The 17,869-nt window shown below is 33.8% G+C and overlaps 2 protein-coding genes across 2 annotated transcripts; both read right to left on the bottom strand.

Moving 5' to 3' along the window:
* Positions 1 to 577: 577 nt before the first annotated feature.
* LOC136777164 (uncharacterized) lies at positions 578 to 5,722 on the bottom strand. Its single transcript, XM_066733240.1, has 2 exons — positions 932 to 5,722; positions 578 to 775 (listed from the first exon to the last, which is right to left on the bottom strand). The coding sequence occupies exons 1-2, from the start codon at positions 5,720 to 5,722 to the stop codon at positions 578 to 580; spliced, it is 4,989 nt and encodes a 1,662-aa protein (XP_066589337.1).
* A 7,916-nt stretch (positions 5,723 to 13,638) lies between these two features.
* On the bottom strand, positions 13,639 to 16,111 carry LOC136777163 (uncharacterized). Its single transcript, XM_066733239.1, has 7 exons — positions 16,104 to 16,111; positions 15,607 to 15,930; positions 14,556 to 15,522; positions 14,374 to 14,465; positions 14,020 to 14,023; positions 13,863 to 13,968; positions 13,639 to 13,784 (listed from the first exon to the last, which is right to left on the bottom strand). Exons 1-7 carry the CDS (start codon positions 16,109 to 16,111, stop codon positions 13,639 to 13,641), a joined length of 1,647 nt encoding a protein of 548 aa, XP_066589336.1.
* Between the last annotated feature and the right edge of the window lie 1,758 nt (positions 16,112 to 17,869).

The following is a 17,869-nucleotide window of genomic DNA, read 5'->3' as shown; positions in this document are numbered from 1 at the left end:
CCTTGAGGATCCCAAGACTTCCACTGCCGATATTTCAAGACCGCATGCAATGGTATACGGTGTGTGAGCCCGAACGCCAAGACGGTAACTTATTTTGCTGTACGCTCCAGCTCCTTTGCGGTAGAATCATACAGGATTCCATTCTCCCAACTGCTCGCGTATAAAACAGCTAAATCAATTGCTGGTGCTGGTGTACGAGAAGGTCCCGCTATGGGTTCCATGACCACGTCAGTTGATTCTGGTTCAGGTGGACAAGGCGGATCCAAAGTGACCTGCATCCTGGAGTCCTCTTCTTCCTTCGTCGACGCAAGCAAATCCGGAAGTTCAAGCAGAGAATCAACACAAGGAGCATCGTCCGAAAGACTCAAGTCACTGAAGGAAAGGTCCAGTACATCGGACGCGTTGGCTTCTTCGCCCCAAACTTCACTTAAGAACATTTCGACGTTGCCGACTAAATTAGGTACCTTGTCACTAGCCATGATTAAGGAGTACTGATTTAATAAGTAAAGCGTCAAGGTGATGAGATGTACGAGTCGGCAGATCAGAAGCCGTTGGGATTGTTTGTCAATATTTGTATTTATCCCGGGATCCTACACAGCTGGGTTAGGCTGCGTTGAATCTGTTTATTCGCTGTTTGAACCACAGCTACTCTTGCTACTGAGTCTGAACCGATTATTAAACGAATAATTCGGCCTAAGTTCCATTTGCAAGGTGGAGCGTTTGGAGTCTTAATTATAACGATGTCACCCTCACGAAAATCGTTATTTTTGATTTGCTATTTTGGACGAGATTGTAATGATTGCAGATATTCGCCCGACCATTTTTGCCAAAAGAGCTCGGTAATCCGAGTGATTGTCTGCCATCGATTTAGAGTAGATTCCTTTAAATCTAGAACGGACATTTCGGGTGGAGCGAGTAAAGAGCGACCAACCAAGAAATGCCCTGGCGTTAGACATTCTAAACTTTCAGTGTCATCGCGTAAACGAGAAAGAGGTCTGGAGTTTAGACAGGCTTCAATACGACAAATTAGTGTGGTCATTTCCTCGAACGTAGGAAGAAAAGTCCCAAGAACACGCTTTAGATGATGTTTTACGCTTCGTACCCCGCTCTCCCACAGTCCACCCCAATGAGGAGTGGCCACGGGAATAAATTTCCATTCTATTTCGCGTATAGGTTCAAAATCTATAGATTGCACATGTTTCAGAGAGCCTTGGAATGCAAGTTTCAATTCCTTATTTGCTCCTTGAAAATTTAACCCGTTATCAGAGTAAATCACCGCGGGTTTACCACGACGTGAAGTAAAACGAGCTAGAGCTGCCAAAAATGCATCCGTATCATATTTGGAGACAAGCTCAAGATGGATGGCACGAGTAGCCATGCATACAAAAACAGCTATATAACACTTAACTGATTTCGAGTTTCGGCCTTGATGCAGTTTTACAAGGAAGGGCCCGGCGTAATCAATGCCAGTATGTTCAAACGGATGGCTACGGTTTACTCGAGCAGTAGGCAAAGATCCCATGAATTGTGTTCCTAGCTTGGCACGCTGACGAACGCAAGTGACACACCTATGTATTATGCTTTTCTCAGCGTTTTGTGCATTGATCACCCAATACTTTTGCCGCAATACTGTTAACGTAAGCTGTAGGCCACCGTGCAAGGTCGTGATATGTATATGTCGAATGAGCAGCTCGGTTAAATAATTAGTTGGCAAAATAATGGGATGCTTTTGGTTGTCTGACAAAAATGAGTGTTGCAGACGCCCACCTACTCGTAGAATTCTTTGCGCATCTAAAAATGGTGCAAGAGAAAGTAATCGAGAACTTGACGGAACTGACTTTTTGCCTTGCAACGTCAATATATCGTTTAAGAAAGCAGCAGCTTGAATTATTTTCACAACACGCAGTGTTGCAGTGCGTAGCTCGAGAGCTGACAAGTGAGCGTGTTGACAAACATTTTTTCTACGCGCTCGATCTATAAATCGCAACACGTAGCTAACAACACGGATTAGTTTTGTCCACGACGAATAGTTATGAAGAAATGACGGTAAATCGCGTATGACATGATTTGTATATATCGAGGAGGTCTTTATTTCCTCGTTGGTTTCAAACATTAAAGGAGAATTTTCCGATGACGTTTCCCGAATTATAGAGGGTCCTTCCCACCAAAGCGTACAATGTATTAATTGGCTTGGATTAATCCCTCGCGAGTTGAGATCTGCAGGATTGGACTTAGTATTGACATAAGACCAATGAGCCTCTGGTAGACTTGACTGTATATATTCGACTCGGTTGGCTACAAAAACTTTCCATTTTGACGAATGTTGTGCAATCCAAGCCAGCACGATTTGTGAATCAGAAAAACAAAAAATGTCATGCACTGAACGTTTAAGTGATGACTTGATATGAAGCATTAGTTTAGTCAAATAAGCAGCGGCGACTAGTTCAAGACGAGCAATGCTAATTGCTTTAAGAGGGGCCACTTTGGCTTTTGCCATTACGAGGCTGACTGAGGTTTGACTATCACTATTGGTGAATTTGGCATACACCACAGCACTATAGGATACATTTGAAGCATCACAGAACCCATAGAGTTCTAATTTATCTGCTGCACTAAGTTGACCATTCCAGCGCGGGATATTGATTTTTGTTAATTCGCACATTTGCGAGTAATAAGACATCCATTTGGATTGGATAGGCTCGGGAACCTCGTCATCCCAATTAAGTTTGAGCAACCATGTGGATTGCATTATTTGCTTTAACACAATGGTGAACGGTGAGATCCAGCCTAAAGGATCGTAAATCTTCGCGTTTTCCGAGAGTAACATGCGCTTTGTTAACTTAGTGATGGAAGAAGGCGAGATTATAAACTGAAATGAATCAGAGCTGGTATTCCAAGATATGCCCAGCACTTTGCTAGTTTCGTTAAAATTTTCGCTATTAAAATTAAGATTAGCGTTACTAGAATCATTAGGAATTTCTTGGAGAGCTGTGCTTGCTGAATTGAAGGCCCATTTACTGAGCTCAAATTTACCTTTATCCAACAACTGAACTAATTGAGATTGAATATCGCGTAAATCTGCAAGGTTGTTAGCTCCAAAAAGAATGTCATCGACATAGATTGATTGAAGTAAGATGGACTTCGCGTCTGGGAAGTCATCACCATGTTGATTTGCGAGTTCCTGCACTACCCGTGAAGCTAAAAACGGTGCAGGTCCGGTACCGTATGTGACTGTGTTCAATTGATATGCTTGAGTATTACCAGAATCATCTTTCCAAATTATAGATTGGAATTTTCTGTCTTCCGGACGAATTAGAATTTGGCGGAACATTTTAACAATATCTGTTATACCAACAAAACGAAAATCACGCCAATTCATAAGAATGGCTGTTATATCTTTTTGTAGTTTTGGCCCTACTAAGAGTATGTCGTTGAGTGATAGACCACTCTTAGTTTTAGCGGACGCGTTAAATACGACACGTATTTTCTGCTTTCCATTTTCGAGCTTAAATACTGCGTGATGAGGCAGGTAAACCAAGGAGTCTGTGTCAATCGCGTTTGTTGTGACCTTCTCCATATGTCCTAGCTGCTCGTATTCTCTAATGAATTTAGCATAGCTTTCGGACTGCTCAGGAGATTTGTTAATACGACAGAGAACTCGCTTTAAAGCTGATTCGGCGATGCTGCGAGAGGCTCCCAGTGCCGATTTGGAGAACTCTGTCTTGAAAGGCAATGCAACCTGATAGCGGCCTGATGGTAATTGAGTAACGTTACTCGCGAAAATGTCCTCGCATAATTGATCTTCAGGGGTCAAACTATAGGTGCTAGGAACTTCTTCAATCTCCCAAAAATCTCGAAGTGTTTTATCGAAGTCACAACAATGAAGAACGTTTACTGTTGCAGTATGCATGTGCGACGCAAGTGTACCATACACAATCCAGCCAAATAACGAATCTTGTGCTATCAGTGCACGGTTCGATGAATGAATTATTTGATTCAGTAAAAGCTGAGGGCAATAATCTGCACCTATTAAAATATCAATTGGATTTTTAACAGAAGCATATTCGTCCGCGAGGTCCAGAGAACCTAATTGAGGGAATTCAAGAGGTGAATACGACCGAGGACTATAATTCGTGATTTTTGGTAAAATTAATGCCGTCACCTTGAGTGAGGCCTGATCGTGTTTGACTGACTGTAAGATGAGATCAGCTTTGCTCGAGACGTTACGTACCGCACCTCCTGTGACTCCGTAAATCGTTGCATTAACTTTGCGGCGTGTAACTCTTAATAACTGGGCTAGATTTTCCGTCATGAACGATGTTTGTGAGCCCGGGTCGACTAAGCCTCTAATCATAATTTGACGGCCATTTGGTGCTGTAGCGCGTGCGAGAAAAGTAGCAAGGAGTGTCGTGCGTTCGTCCATGGCACTCACATGAGCAACAACAGAAGTCGAAGACTGATCAATGGTTTGAAGACTCGTGGGTGAAGCAGCTTGAGATGAATTACGTTGAGGCGTCGGATTAGCTTGTTTCTCAAAATGCAAAAGCGTATGATGTGCCTTGGAACATTTTTTACACCGAGAATTACTTCGGCAAGATGATATCGAATGTCCAGGTCTCAAGCAATTGATACAAAGTGAGTTATTTTGCGCTGCTTTATATCTGGCTTGAGGGTTCAAGGCAATAAAGCTGTTGCATTGATAGAGAGGATGATCCGCGTCGCAATAAAAGCATTTTGGTTTATCCACGATTGCGTTGAGTGATTTCAACGACTTAGGACGAGAAGTTTTATCAGTAGTTTGTTTACTACCTTTGAATTTATTACTAATAGATTCGAGCATATTAATCTGCTCGGTGATGAACTCTAAAAACTGAGTGAAAGAAGGATATTTCAATACACGTCTTATTTCCTTCTCCCATTCCACAGTGATAACTTGATCCAGCTTGTTTGAGAGGATGTGGACCAATATGGCACTCCAACCATCAACTGGATATCCTAATGTCCTCAGCGAGTCTAGCGCAACTATAGTTGTATCGCGTAGTGTTTTCATGGACATGAGATTGTCAGCGAAGACTTTCGGAATGAGCGTTAGTTTGCTAAGAAGGTTGGAGGTAATAATTCGTTCATTTGTATACCTAGTCACTAATGCATTCCATGCTGTTAAGTAACTATCGTTACTGGCGGCTAAGGATCGAATTACTGAGCTAGCTTCTCCTTGAAGACATGCCTTTAAATAATGAAACTTTTGAACACCTGGTAATGTCGAATTATCGTGAATCATTGATTTGAAAGAGTCATAGAAGGTTGACCACTCAGAATAGTCACCACTAAATTTGGGTAAATCTAACTTAGGAAGTTTCAACGAGGGAGCATGGGTCCGCCCTGCAGTGACAGGAGCGACTTGCTCATCGCTCAAATTCTCGATTTGCTCTAAAATGTATTCTTCCGCAGTCAAATACGCCGTCATAGCTCGCTCATAAGTATTCTGCGTCGTATAATTAAACTGTTGCAAATCCTTTTCCGATAAATGATTAGTGATCGTCACATGATTCGTTTGTATTTTCGCGAGAATTTCCTTGGCACTAGCCAGACGACCATTTAAATAAGGGACGGTAAAATTACCTATACCACGCTTTTTGGTGTTGACCAGTAGCCGTTCTAATTCTGAGCAATAAAGACTAACGTGACCTGCGCACATGAGTATTTCCTCCTGCGTTACCATTTTGCCACCAGAGACACTCCCCCAGTCACCTCGAAGAATCACCAATCAAAATTCAACTCAATTGAATATGTACCGGTTATATCCGGCTCGAAGGACCAGAAATTTGTTTGAAAGTTGATTGGGTGATATCCGCAAGGAGGTCTAGGAAGGAAGGCTCCAGGGTGACAAAAACAACGCCCAGGAAATCTGGTAAAATCAGTTTATTTGATTTGAAAAAAATACAAAAGAATGAAAAGTGCTCCAAAGGAGGCTGAGCCGCAAATTGATAATCCACCCAAAGTTACAACTACGAAATCCCAACCCTGTGGTCCCCAGGTCCCCGGACAGGATTCCCCGTACCTGAGACTCCCAGGCAACGAAGATAGAGAGAAAGGAAGACGATTTCTTGGAGCCCAAGAAATCGACAATGGAGCAGAAATGCGTACTAAGAGACTTAGTGGCGTCGCAGGAAGGGAGGACTGGCTAAGCTGCTGAGAAGAAAAGACAGAGTCTAGAGTCTAGACCGTTTAAATTGAGCCGCGCTTATCACGGAACTCTTGGGTATTGATATGTACAACAGACCCAAATAATAACAGCGAGAGAGAGATCTACGCCGTGGGCCACCTATCGACCTCTGTTGGAGGTAGGATCAAGAGAGACAGAGTGTGAGCGGGAGCGAGACGGCCTGAGAGTCCCAGACCGCTCGTACCTACACTCCGATCTCCAACAACCATATCTAATAATTTAAGCCAAAACATTTGTACGGTATTGTTTTATTTTAAAAGGTGTTTTACCAGCTATATATTTTTTTTAAATGTTGTTTCTTATTTTTAATTTAATTAATTTTATTTAGTCTAATCAGTCAAGCCAGTTAGAAGAATCAGAAGAAATAAACAGATTATTTACTTTTCCATCTGAGACCTTTAATCATACAGCAGAAGGAACAAAAAATTCAGAAAAAATTCCAAGAATGGAAAAATCATTTGGAATTCCAGACATACAAACATCAATAAAAAAAATTAAAAAAAGGAATATATCGCAATTAGAAGATTCACTTACTACTTTAACGAAGAGTCTCCATACTCGTTTAAGTAATCCTTTAAATGTGACACGTGAAACAACAATTTTGAGGCAGGATATAACCTGCGATGAAAGCTTTGTCCTATTAGTAGCTAAGGAATTGGCTAGATTATCAGAATCTGAAAAATCTAATTTAAAACGAAAATTTTTAGATGCTATATTTCTATAAAAATTTCTATTTGTTTGAATTCAAAGTTTTCAAATTGAGTACGTTATATTAGGTAATTGTTGCGAAAAGTATTTCTATTATTAATAATATTATTAAGTATTTTTGGTTTCAATATATTGAATTTTATTGAAATAATTTTATCACTTTTTAAAGTTACATATGTCAATGTGTTATGGACCATGAACGAGTATAAAATAAACAAAGTATATACAAGTTTAACAAAAACCGTATTCTTTCCAAAACTAAAGTACAAACTTATATACAGGGTGTAACGAAACGACCGCATTTTCTCGTAACTGGAGGTTCGGGGTGACAAACTGAGTGCACGTGTAAAATTTCGTTCGAATCGTTCAAGAGGTTTAAAAGTTATTTACATTTAAAAATCACCCTTTTTCGGTCCTTTTCGAACGACTTTGATTGCACAATGGAAAGTGAAAAAACAATTGATGAACACCCCAATTAGAATGTAAAAGTTATCGATCGCACGCGATAATACTTTTGCTATTTATTCCATTAATCTGGCTATCAGATTAATTTTAAAAATAGCAAAATCCTTTTTTTCACATTTCCAATTCAATTCAGTACAATTATCATTGACTGAATTTATGGAAAGAGCGAGAAGACGCAATGAAAAGGAAAGTATCAAAAACTAAGATGTCGCGCGAACGCACTGATAATTTAATAGGAAACGCATGAGGGCATTCTCTTTCTACTAACGAAGCTAAAAAGAATGATTCAAAATCAATACATTGATGATAGAGAAAACTAAACTTACCCATTTAATGTTCTCCAAGTTCTTTTACATCAAAGTTTTTAAGAAAGCTTTAAACTGGCTCCTCGATGATTTCCAGAAAGCACACTATCACTGATTTTGCATTTAAAAACTCGTGAATTTAAGCAATTTAGGTATTAACCTACGTTTCTTCAAAACACTGGTTAATTTGACACTTTTAAACTGTTTGAAGTAGGCTGATTAACCCGGCAATGGGCGCGCGGGGTGTTCAGAACACCCCAAGAATAGAAATCTATTGGTAACGTAGCGAAAAATTTGTGCAGTCACTTAAAAATATTAGCGTTTAATTAATACAAATAATGTAAAGAAATGCAATTGCTATTGTATACCAAAGGGAACTTCGCATAGATGATATTTATTGAAAAATAAATCTGTATTTGTAAATATTTTACGTCTAATAACGAAAAACAAATGGGGTGTCCGTGGCACCCCACGCGCCTATCTACGTAAAAAAAAAGCACGCGCCTATTGGCGGGTTAAGAGTAGTCGAAACGAATTACTTATTATTTCTCCTCTCTGTGTCTCTCTCTCTCTTTCTCTTCAGCATACTTCAAACAGTTCAAAAGTGTCAAATTAACCGGTGTTTTGAAGAAACGTAGGTTAATACCTAAATTGCTTAAATTCGCGAGTTTTTAAATGCAAAATCAGTGATAGTGTGCTTTCTGGAAATCATCGAGGAGCCAGTTTAAAGCTTTCTTAAAAACTTTGATGTAAAAGAACTTGGAGAACATTAAATGGGTAAGTTTAGTTTTCTCTATCATCAATGTATTGATTTTGAATCATTCTCTTTAGCTTTGTTAGTAGAAAAAGAATGCCCTCATGCGTTTCCTATTAAATTATCAGTGCGTTCGCGCGACATCTTAGTTTTTGATACTTTCCTTTTCATTGCGTCTTCTCGCTCTTTCCATAAATTCAGTCAATGATAATTGTACTGAATTGAATTGGAAATGTAAAAAAAGGATTTTGCTATTTTTAAAATTAATCTGATAGCCAGATTAATGGAATAAATAGCAAAAGTATTATCGCGTGCGATCGATAACTTTTACATTCTAATTGGGGTGTTCATCAATTGTTTTTTCACTTTCCATTGTGCAATCAAAGTCGTTCGAAAAGGACCAAAAAAGGGTGATTTTTAAATGTAAATAACTTTTAAACCTCTTGAACGATTCGAACGAAATTTTACACGTGCACTCAGTTTGTCACCCCGAACCGGGTCGGCGACAATTTTGCGAAAAAATTTTGTCAGTTTTATTCCTAGGGTTGGTAACGGTTAAACTCTAGGGTTTTACAAGTGCCATCTGTAAGAAGAAATCGCAATTACTGACGTGTTTTTTAAATGTGTGTGTTATGTTTACTTTCAATGTCAAAATGACAGGAGTAGAGGTTAAATCTTGAATTTTATATTTAAAGCGTCAAAATTTTTAAATTATAATATACATTTATAATCAACGTTATTCGTGTAAGTATTGTAAAGAAGCATAAATTTATTTTTTTTAAATTACGCTGATTAATGGTTCATTTAACTTTTAATTTAACATTTGCAAATTTCGTTAAGCTGTAACAGTCCTTTCAACTTAATTCATTCTTAATAATAATACGTTATCAATAGGCAAGTAAAATGAATCATCTTTACTATGTATTTTGTTAAATAGGTGGAGTTGTAGCTGATAAAAATGTCAAAGTGTCTCCCAGTTTACTATTTTAATTATTATGAACATGGACATAGCTATATTTCCTATTACGAAGTGGACATAAACAGTTATCAGATAAGTTTGAATTATAACAATTGATTTCTATTATTAATAACTTAAGTAATAAATGCTTTGTGAAATTTTCCTCTTGTTATAGGTAAAACGATACAATGTCGAATGGCTATAACTGAACTACCCAAGTATTCAACCTATATTAAAATATGTGCACCCATTGAGAAGGATTATGTAATTCTATTAATTGTCGATTACATTATGGCAAGGCTAAGTTTAATAACAGATTGATCAACGCTACAACATAAATCAAGAAGCTTATAATTTAATATATATTAGATACTATTACCAGGATGCAGATACCATTTGCTGTAGGTAAACTTTCATATCTCATGTAAATTCACTGTATTTTTTAAAACAATTTATAACATAATTTTTTCTCACTTGGTTAATGGAAAAATCCTTACTACATTTTTAAAAATTGAACTAAGATAATTTTCTATTACAACACAGTAGAATATACAATAATAACATTAATATAATTTTAAAAGTAAGTAAAGTACATAGACTTCAACTAGTGCTCTTCAATAATTTAAGCTATATTGTTTTCTAAAGTCAGTGTCAAATACCTGTCAGGCTATGCACATTTCAAAGTAGCTTAATATTTTAATTGGTCGAAACTGAATATCTATGCACTCTGCTTTAAAGACATTATCCGCTAACATTTAAATGTAATTAATGTATTAATTCATTTCTTTACAGGAGGTGAGCTTTTTGTGAAGAAGCTTATAATTTTGTCGTTTATGTAAATAGAAGAAACAAAATACAAATAGAATCCAGAGAAAGATTATGCCAATCAATGAAATAGGCTGTGCTGAGATGAACTGTTAATTTTTATTTTGAAGAAGCACATTACATATTATTATCAATTCTAAATGTGAAGCATTCATTATTTTTTAAATATTTCCTTTTCAAAGAAATTAATTTACTTATTATATCATCATTATTATTAACATTAATAGTTATTGTTGGTAGATTATTTTGTATACAATGGTTTCTTTGAATTACTTTTATTTCTTTCACATACTTGCACATATTTTCTTTTTCTTGTTCTTCCAACGCTTTCATTTCGCTAAAGTTATGAAATAAATTAAGGATATCATTTTCTATGTTGTTATTATTAGTTGCTTCAATAAGGTGTAATTCTTTGTAAAATTTTGAGATTTCCTTTGATCGTTCTACTGATAATTTTTTTTTCTCTCTGGTTTGGTATATCATCGTTTGCATTTTTTCTTTTACATGTTTTGCTTCGTTTGCAACCTTTCGAAGTGTATCTGCAAGAATTATGTTCCTATATTAACATATAAAAAATATTTTAAATTACCTGAAAAATGTTTCAATATCATTTAAATTATGAATATAATAATTGATAAATAAAGAGAAAAATCAAAACTATTATTGCATTAAATCAATCCTATGACATTTTATATATGTATAGAATTAGATATTTAATGCTCGTGCTATATATACATATTGTTAATTTAGTGTTGACTTAGAATGCCTGTATAAAAAAAGAAAACTTACGGAAAAATAAATTGAAATTTGGGTGTTTTCCTAAACTTCTATTTAAAGTTCGGTGATAACTTTCTATATAATTGTTTGTGCGGTCAGTTTGATGAAATACAGAGAATTGTTCTGCTCCTATTTTATTTAGCCACTGTCTTTCGTAGTACATAAAAAATATACGAAAGAAATCCCCGAACTCTTCTATTGCTTTCTTTTTAATAATTTCATATACTTGTGTTATGTGATAATGGGGTAACAATGCTAAATAAATTAACTGCTTTAATACTATATAGCGTTCAGGACAATTCAATCTATTGTTTTCTTTACTAATTATTTTCAACTTTTGGGCATTCTTTATAATTGCCTAAAAGAAATTTATAACGTTAATTATTTTATTAGTCGTATTTAGCACATTATGCTTTAGATAAAAATATGTTAATACCAGCTTACTTGGGAATAATGGAAATAGCAAAAATTACATCTTATGTTTGAAAATATTATTTTCAGTGAATTCGAAATAGCTACCTCATAGTCTGTAGTAATTTCGATGGGAGTAAAATTAGGAAACTTATTTTTTATAAATAAGAAAACTTGTTGATAGTTGCTTTCTGTTCTATTATTCATTAAAATCCAGAAGCAAGGAATTGCCTAAATTTTTAATTATTTAAATAGAATCACACATATAAAAAAAAAGTATTCAGAAGTGAATAAACTTCCTAGCTTACCACAGATAATTTGCTATTTTCAATTTTTATTAAAATGGTTAGCAACTGAATATTTTTCTCCCTAATGTTTGGAACAGCATTATAAGTAGCATCTACAAATATACTATTAATTTCTGAAAACGATTCGACAAATTGTTGTTCATATATTATAATATTTTTTGAATACATTGTTTTTATTATTTCTATTGAAATCTTTCGTTCATCTGTTACTCTTAAGAATCTGTTCTCTTCTTGCTCAAAATATTCTATTACTTTGTTAAAACTTTTACCTTTTATATTAATATTAATTGCATTATTTTTTCTTTTAAATCTCTGTATATATCTTCTACATGACACATAATTAATGTTCTTTCCTATATTTGGGTACCTTCAACCAGGTACAATTTTTTCTTTGAATTTTTAAGTTACATATATGTGATAAGAAGTAATATGAACATGAAAACATACTTGGATAATGCCGCTGAAAAAATTTGTTTTGGTTCCAATTCGGAAATCTTACTTAATTCTTTTAAATATTGGAAGAATATGTTTTTATTTAGATTGGAGATAGAATGCCTATGACATTTACGTAAGGAAAATATTTCATTTTTAATTATACCTCTTCCCCCACAATTTTTTTCTTTGCAAACGAGATACCTATATAGAGAATAAAAAGATACACATATTATAAAATCATAATATATAAATTATAAATTTAATTACAAAAATATAATTTTGCAATATATTATTGTGAAAAATATATTTAACATACATTACGTCTTTATATACTTTTTTAACATAATAAAAGTATCCATCAATTTCTTTCATGTCTATATTATATTAAATTCGTTTAAAATTAAAAATACTTATTTTAATATCTTTGATATATTTTTATAAAATTTGAATAGTACACTAATACGGATAAGCAGAATCCAGCATTCGTCAATAACCAATTTTATAAGTTCTCAATTTTTTATTAATTATCCCCTTTACAAGGATCATGAAAAAAGAAATGAAGATCACACAATACAAACTTCATCTTTATTTTAAGTAGCAGTTCTTATATAATTGAAAAAATAACAACAAGTTATGTAAATTATTATTATGTATTGAATATTTATTAATCAAAAATAATAAAAACATATCACAAAAACATTTAACTTTATAAAGAATTTACCAATATTTAAGTAATTTACGTCAAAATGCTTGGTAATGATATTATAAGTAAATTAATTTCTTTGAAAAGGAAATATTTAAAAAATAATGAATGCTTCACATTTAGAATTGATAATAATATGTAATGTGCTTCTTCAAAATAAAAATTAACAGTTCATCTCAGCACAGCCTATTTCATTGATTGGCATAATCTTTCTCTGGATTCTATTTGTATTTTGTTTCTTCTATTTACATAAACGACAAAATTATAAGCTTCTTCACAAAAAGCTCACCTCCTGTAAAGAAATGAATTAATACATTAATTACATTTAAATGTTAGCGGATAATGTCTTTAAAGCAGAGTGCATAGATATTCAGTTTCGACCAATTAAAATATTAAGCTACTTTGAAATGTGCATAGCCTGACAGGTATTTGACACTGACTTTAGAAAACAATATAGCTTAAATTATTGAAGAGCACTAGTTGAAGTCTATGTACTTTACTTACTTTTAAAATTATATTAATGTTATTATTGTATATTCTACTGTGTTGTAATAGAAAATTATCTTAGTTCAATTTTTAAAAATGTAGTAAGGATTTTTCCATTAACCAAGTGAGAAAAAATTATGTTATAAATTGTTTTAAAAAATACAGTGAATTTACATGAGATATGAAAGTTTACCTACAGCAAATGGTATCTGCATCCTGGTAATAGTATCTAATATATATTAAATTATAAGCTTCTTGATTTATGTTGTAGCGTTGATCAATCTGTTATTAAACTTAGCCTTGCCATAATGTAATCGACAATTAATAGAATTACATAATCCTTCTCAATGGGTGCACATATTTTAATATAGGTTGAATACTTGGGTAGTTCAGTTATAGCCATTCGACATTGTATCGTTTTACCTATAACAAGAGGAAAATTTCACAAAGCATTTATTACTTAAGTTATTAATAATAGAAATCAATTGTTATAATTCAAACTTATCTGATAACTGTTTATGTCCACTTCGTAATAGGAAATATAGCTATGTCCATGTTCATAATAATTAAAATAGTAAACTGGGAGACACTTTGACATTTTTATCAGCTACAACTCCACCTATTTAACAAAATACATAGTAAAGATGATTCATTTTACTTGCCTATTGATAACGTATTATTATTAAGAATGAATTAAGTTGAAAGGACTGTTACAGCTTAACGAAATTTGCAAATGTTAAATTAAAAGTTAAATGAACCATTAATCAGCGTAATTTAAAAAAAATAAATTTATGCTTCTTTACAATACTTACACGAATAACGTTGATTATAAATGTATATTATAATTTAAAAATTTTGACGCTTTAAATATAAAATTCAAGATTTAACCTCTACTCCTGTCATTTTGACATTGAAAGTAAACATAACACACACATTTAAAAAACACGTCAGTAATTGCGATTTCTTCTTACAGATGGCACTTGTAAAACCCTAGAGTTTAACCGTTACCAACCCTAGGAATAAAACTGACAAAATTTTTTCGCAAAATTGTCGCCGACCCCCCGAACCTCCAGTTACGAGAAAATGCGGTCGTTTCGTTACACCCTGTATATTTAATGTAATATTAATTGATCATGTAATCAATGAAATCTAATGAGATCTAAAACGATTTGGACCACCCAAGCCTCTGGATACATATTCTTCCTGCCATGACACCTGACCTGCCGGACTTATTAAATAGTCTGCAATATCATCTCTTTGTTTATGAGCTGCAGTTGTTGATCGATGAGCAGTGCTTGCCCTTATGCCTTCCATTGCTGAATTTAAATTTGCTGAATATTCCTGTCTCCATGCTCCATAATGTAAACTACCATCTTCTCTTTCCGAATCCACAAAATTTGGTGGGCAATAACAATTTTCTTCTGACGAATTGTCCTCATTAACAGTTTGTAAAAAATTATGGAGACATAACAATGAAACTACAATTTTGTCAACATTTTTTGGATGTAACATTATAGGTTTTCGTAAAATCCTCCATCTGGATACCAAGATTCCAAAGCTATTTTCAATAATTCTTCTGGCCCGGGACAGCCTGTAGTTAAAGATTCTTTTCTTAAAATTTAGGTTTCTGCCAGAATAAGGCCTCATCATATTAGTTGTCAGCTGAAAAGCTTCATCTCCTACAAAGTAAATTGGTGTTTTTATCGTACTTCCTGGTAAATAAAATTCGCCTGCAGGAATATTTAAGCTATGATTCTTCAATGCTTGACCAATCATGGACCTCGAGAGAACTCCACCATCACTGCTACTTCCATATTCACCACAATCAACCAAAATAAATTTATAATTGTAGTCGCATGCTGCCATTAATATTATACTGAAAGTTTTTTTATAATTGAAATATAGACTGCCAGAATTTGGTGGTGCTTGAATTTGTATGTGCTTCCCATCAATTGCACCACAACAGTTTGGTAAGTTCCACTTAGAGTAAAATCCTTCACATATTTTTATCCACTCTTCGTCCGAAGGTGGTCGTAAATATATAGGTCCCAAAACTTTTATAATAGCAGTACAAGTCTCAATTATAACTTGACGAGCAGTGGATTCACCAATGCGATATGTTAAGGCGATTGATAGTATTTGATCACCTGTAGCTAGGTATCTTATAAATTAAAACCGCTTAAATGTAGGTTTAATTTTTTGTAAAATATTTTTAAATTGATACATACATATAAGTATAGTATACCTTAGGGATAATACGAGGCGTTGTTCGGATATTAAAGCACGATAGTTTCTTTTTGTTAATAAAGGCTTTACTTGTTCCAATAATTTATAAAATATAGATGGAGTCATCCTAGTACATCTGAAAAATAGAGAAGGATCATTTTTCATTTCCTGAAATAAGTTATGAAAATTTCCTTGATGACGACGTAGAACATTTATTGGTCGGACCCAGTATTCCCTATTAACCCATCGTAATGAAATATTTCTTCTTTTCAATATATATGCACCTAACAATAATATAAGTAATGCTGTTTCTGTCAGCAATTCATCTTCTTCTGCATATTCTCTTCTCCGTACAAATATTTTAATGCAATTAAACAAATATATTTAATTTATACAATTATTGTCAACAAAGTTTGAATAATATACATACGTTATATATTATGTTTTGTGGAATATATCATCATCCATCTTATATATTATATGTATATACATAAATAAATGTGTGTGTACATATACTGCATCATCATTTGCTATATTATAATATCACTGCCACAACCTAGAATGGCTGGAGCCTGGATGAAGTAGTGAGAACATAATTTTAAATCTTTCCTATTGGTTGAACAGTCAGGCTATTTCTGATTGGTTGGTCTTAACATTGAAACGTAAATTTTCATCCTTGTGGAAATTTTTCTATAATTTTAAAGTCCTCCAGAAGAAATATGGCGTATGTAATTCTTATGTGTGATTGGTTGGTTTTTTAATTCTTACGTCTTATGTTTACAATTCTTTGGTGTGCTTTGGCTTTTCCTATAGATGATATAACTTTTGTTTTAAGTCTTAAGTATTTTCGTGTGTCATGGCCTTTAAAACAACAATGGCAATATTTATCAGAAAAATTTCCTATGACGAAAACTGAATTAATACCTTTTTATATAATCTGCTGTTGTGTGTTACATAATTTTTGCTTACTTGATAATGATGCGTCTGTAATGCAAACTGTTAATGCTGTACCTTATGGTCAGTTACCGAAATGGAGCCAATGGCTGTTCCAGTAGAATTGAAAAGACAAGGAGAAGAGAAGCGAAATGAAATTGTACAACTAATTTCCAATATTTAATGACTGTTTTGAAAAAAGTTATCTTAAGTGTCTTATGTTACATAAAATAAATACTCTTATGTAATTTTACAAAAACTTTTTAGAATTAATAGAACGCAACAATTTTATACTTATATTAACATTCTTTAAACAAATTATTTGTCTTTAAGCGTACTAATATCTGTAATTAAACAGTCTTATATCTCACATGTATCATTAAACGATCACAATAAACTAAAAATAATAAAATGTTTATAAAATAATATTACTCCGATTTAACTAATTCTATTCAAAATGATTTCTTTTTTTCTATCATTAGTTCTTTTAACACTACTAATAATTTCAATTTTTCTGTTTTGTACCTTGAGCTTTCTTCTCTCCTTAATTTTTTTTCTTCTAGTAATAATCTTAAATATTTAGTTCTTTCTTCAGAAATTGACATTCTTTTACGTTCTGTTAAATAAGTATATAATGATTAATAATTATAAAACTTAAATAAAGTAAAACCAATTTAAATACTTATTAATTGCAGAAGCTCCTGTATTGTTTATATCATTAAAAGGAAGAGTATCTTCTACTATGTTAGAACCAGCTACAGAAAGTGGCTTTACCTATTTCCTATTTTTGAAGAGGTTATCTAAGACCTATGAAAATAAAATAATTTTTATGTAAGCATTTTTATGCTTTCATTGGTTTTAAAAACAATGATATAAAATAATATTTATATAAATATTACAAAACAGGCTTTATTCGAAACATTGTAAAATGTTTCCATTAAATACAGTAGCATAATCATATGTATTAAGAAAGTAAAGAGTCTTTAATCATTTAATGAAATATATTGTGACGCTACTGGCTATCCTCGGGGATAGTATAGAAGGGGAGGGAGGAGTGATCCCTCACCGATCGCGTTCGCGTCCCAATAGGCGACTTCCTACTAGACCCGGGCGCCTTCGATGTATTTCTGATAATACCCGAATATTTATTTATGCAGAGGGGGTTCTAACCCTCGTACGCGACTATCGGGGATGGGGTGCTAATACAATAAACGCTAGTTTCAGTTAGACTCTCTTTATTACGATATCAATGATCAATACAATATCCGGTTCGTGTTACCCGGTATTGGGGAAGTTACCTTAGGTCCTACGTGTGGGCGCGGCCTAAGGGGTGCGGACGCGGCTGAAGT

This window comes from Prorops nasuta, unplaced genomic scaffold (assembly GCF_024137725.1).
Source record: "Prorops nasuta isolate Cenicafe-Biocafe unplaced genomic scaffold, Cenicafe_Pnas_1.2 PNAS00010, whole genome shotgun sequence".
In the NCBI taxonomy this organism is placed as follows: Eukaryota; Metazoa; Arthropoda; class Insecta; order Hymenoptera; family Bethylidae; genus Prorops; species Prorops nasuta.
The sequence above is the reverse complement of the archived record's forward strand: the minus strand, read 5'-3'. Positions and strand labels throughout refer to the sequence as shown.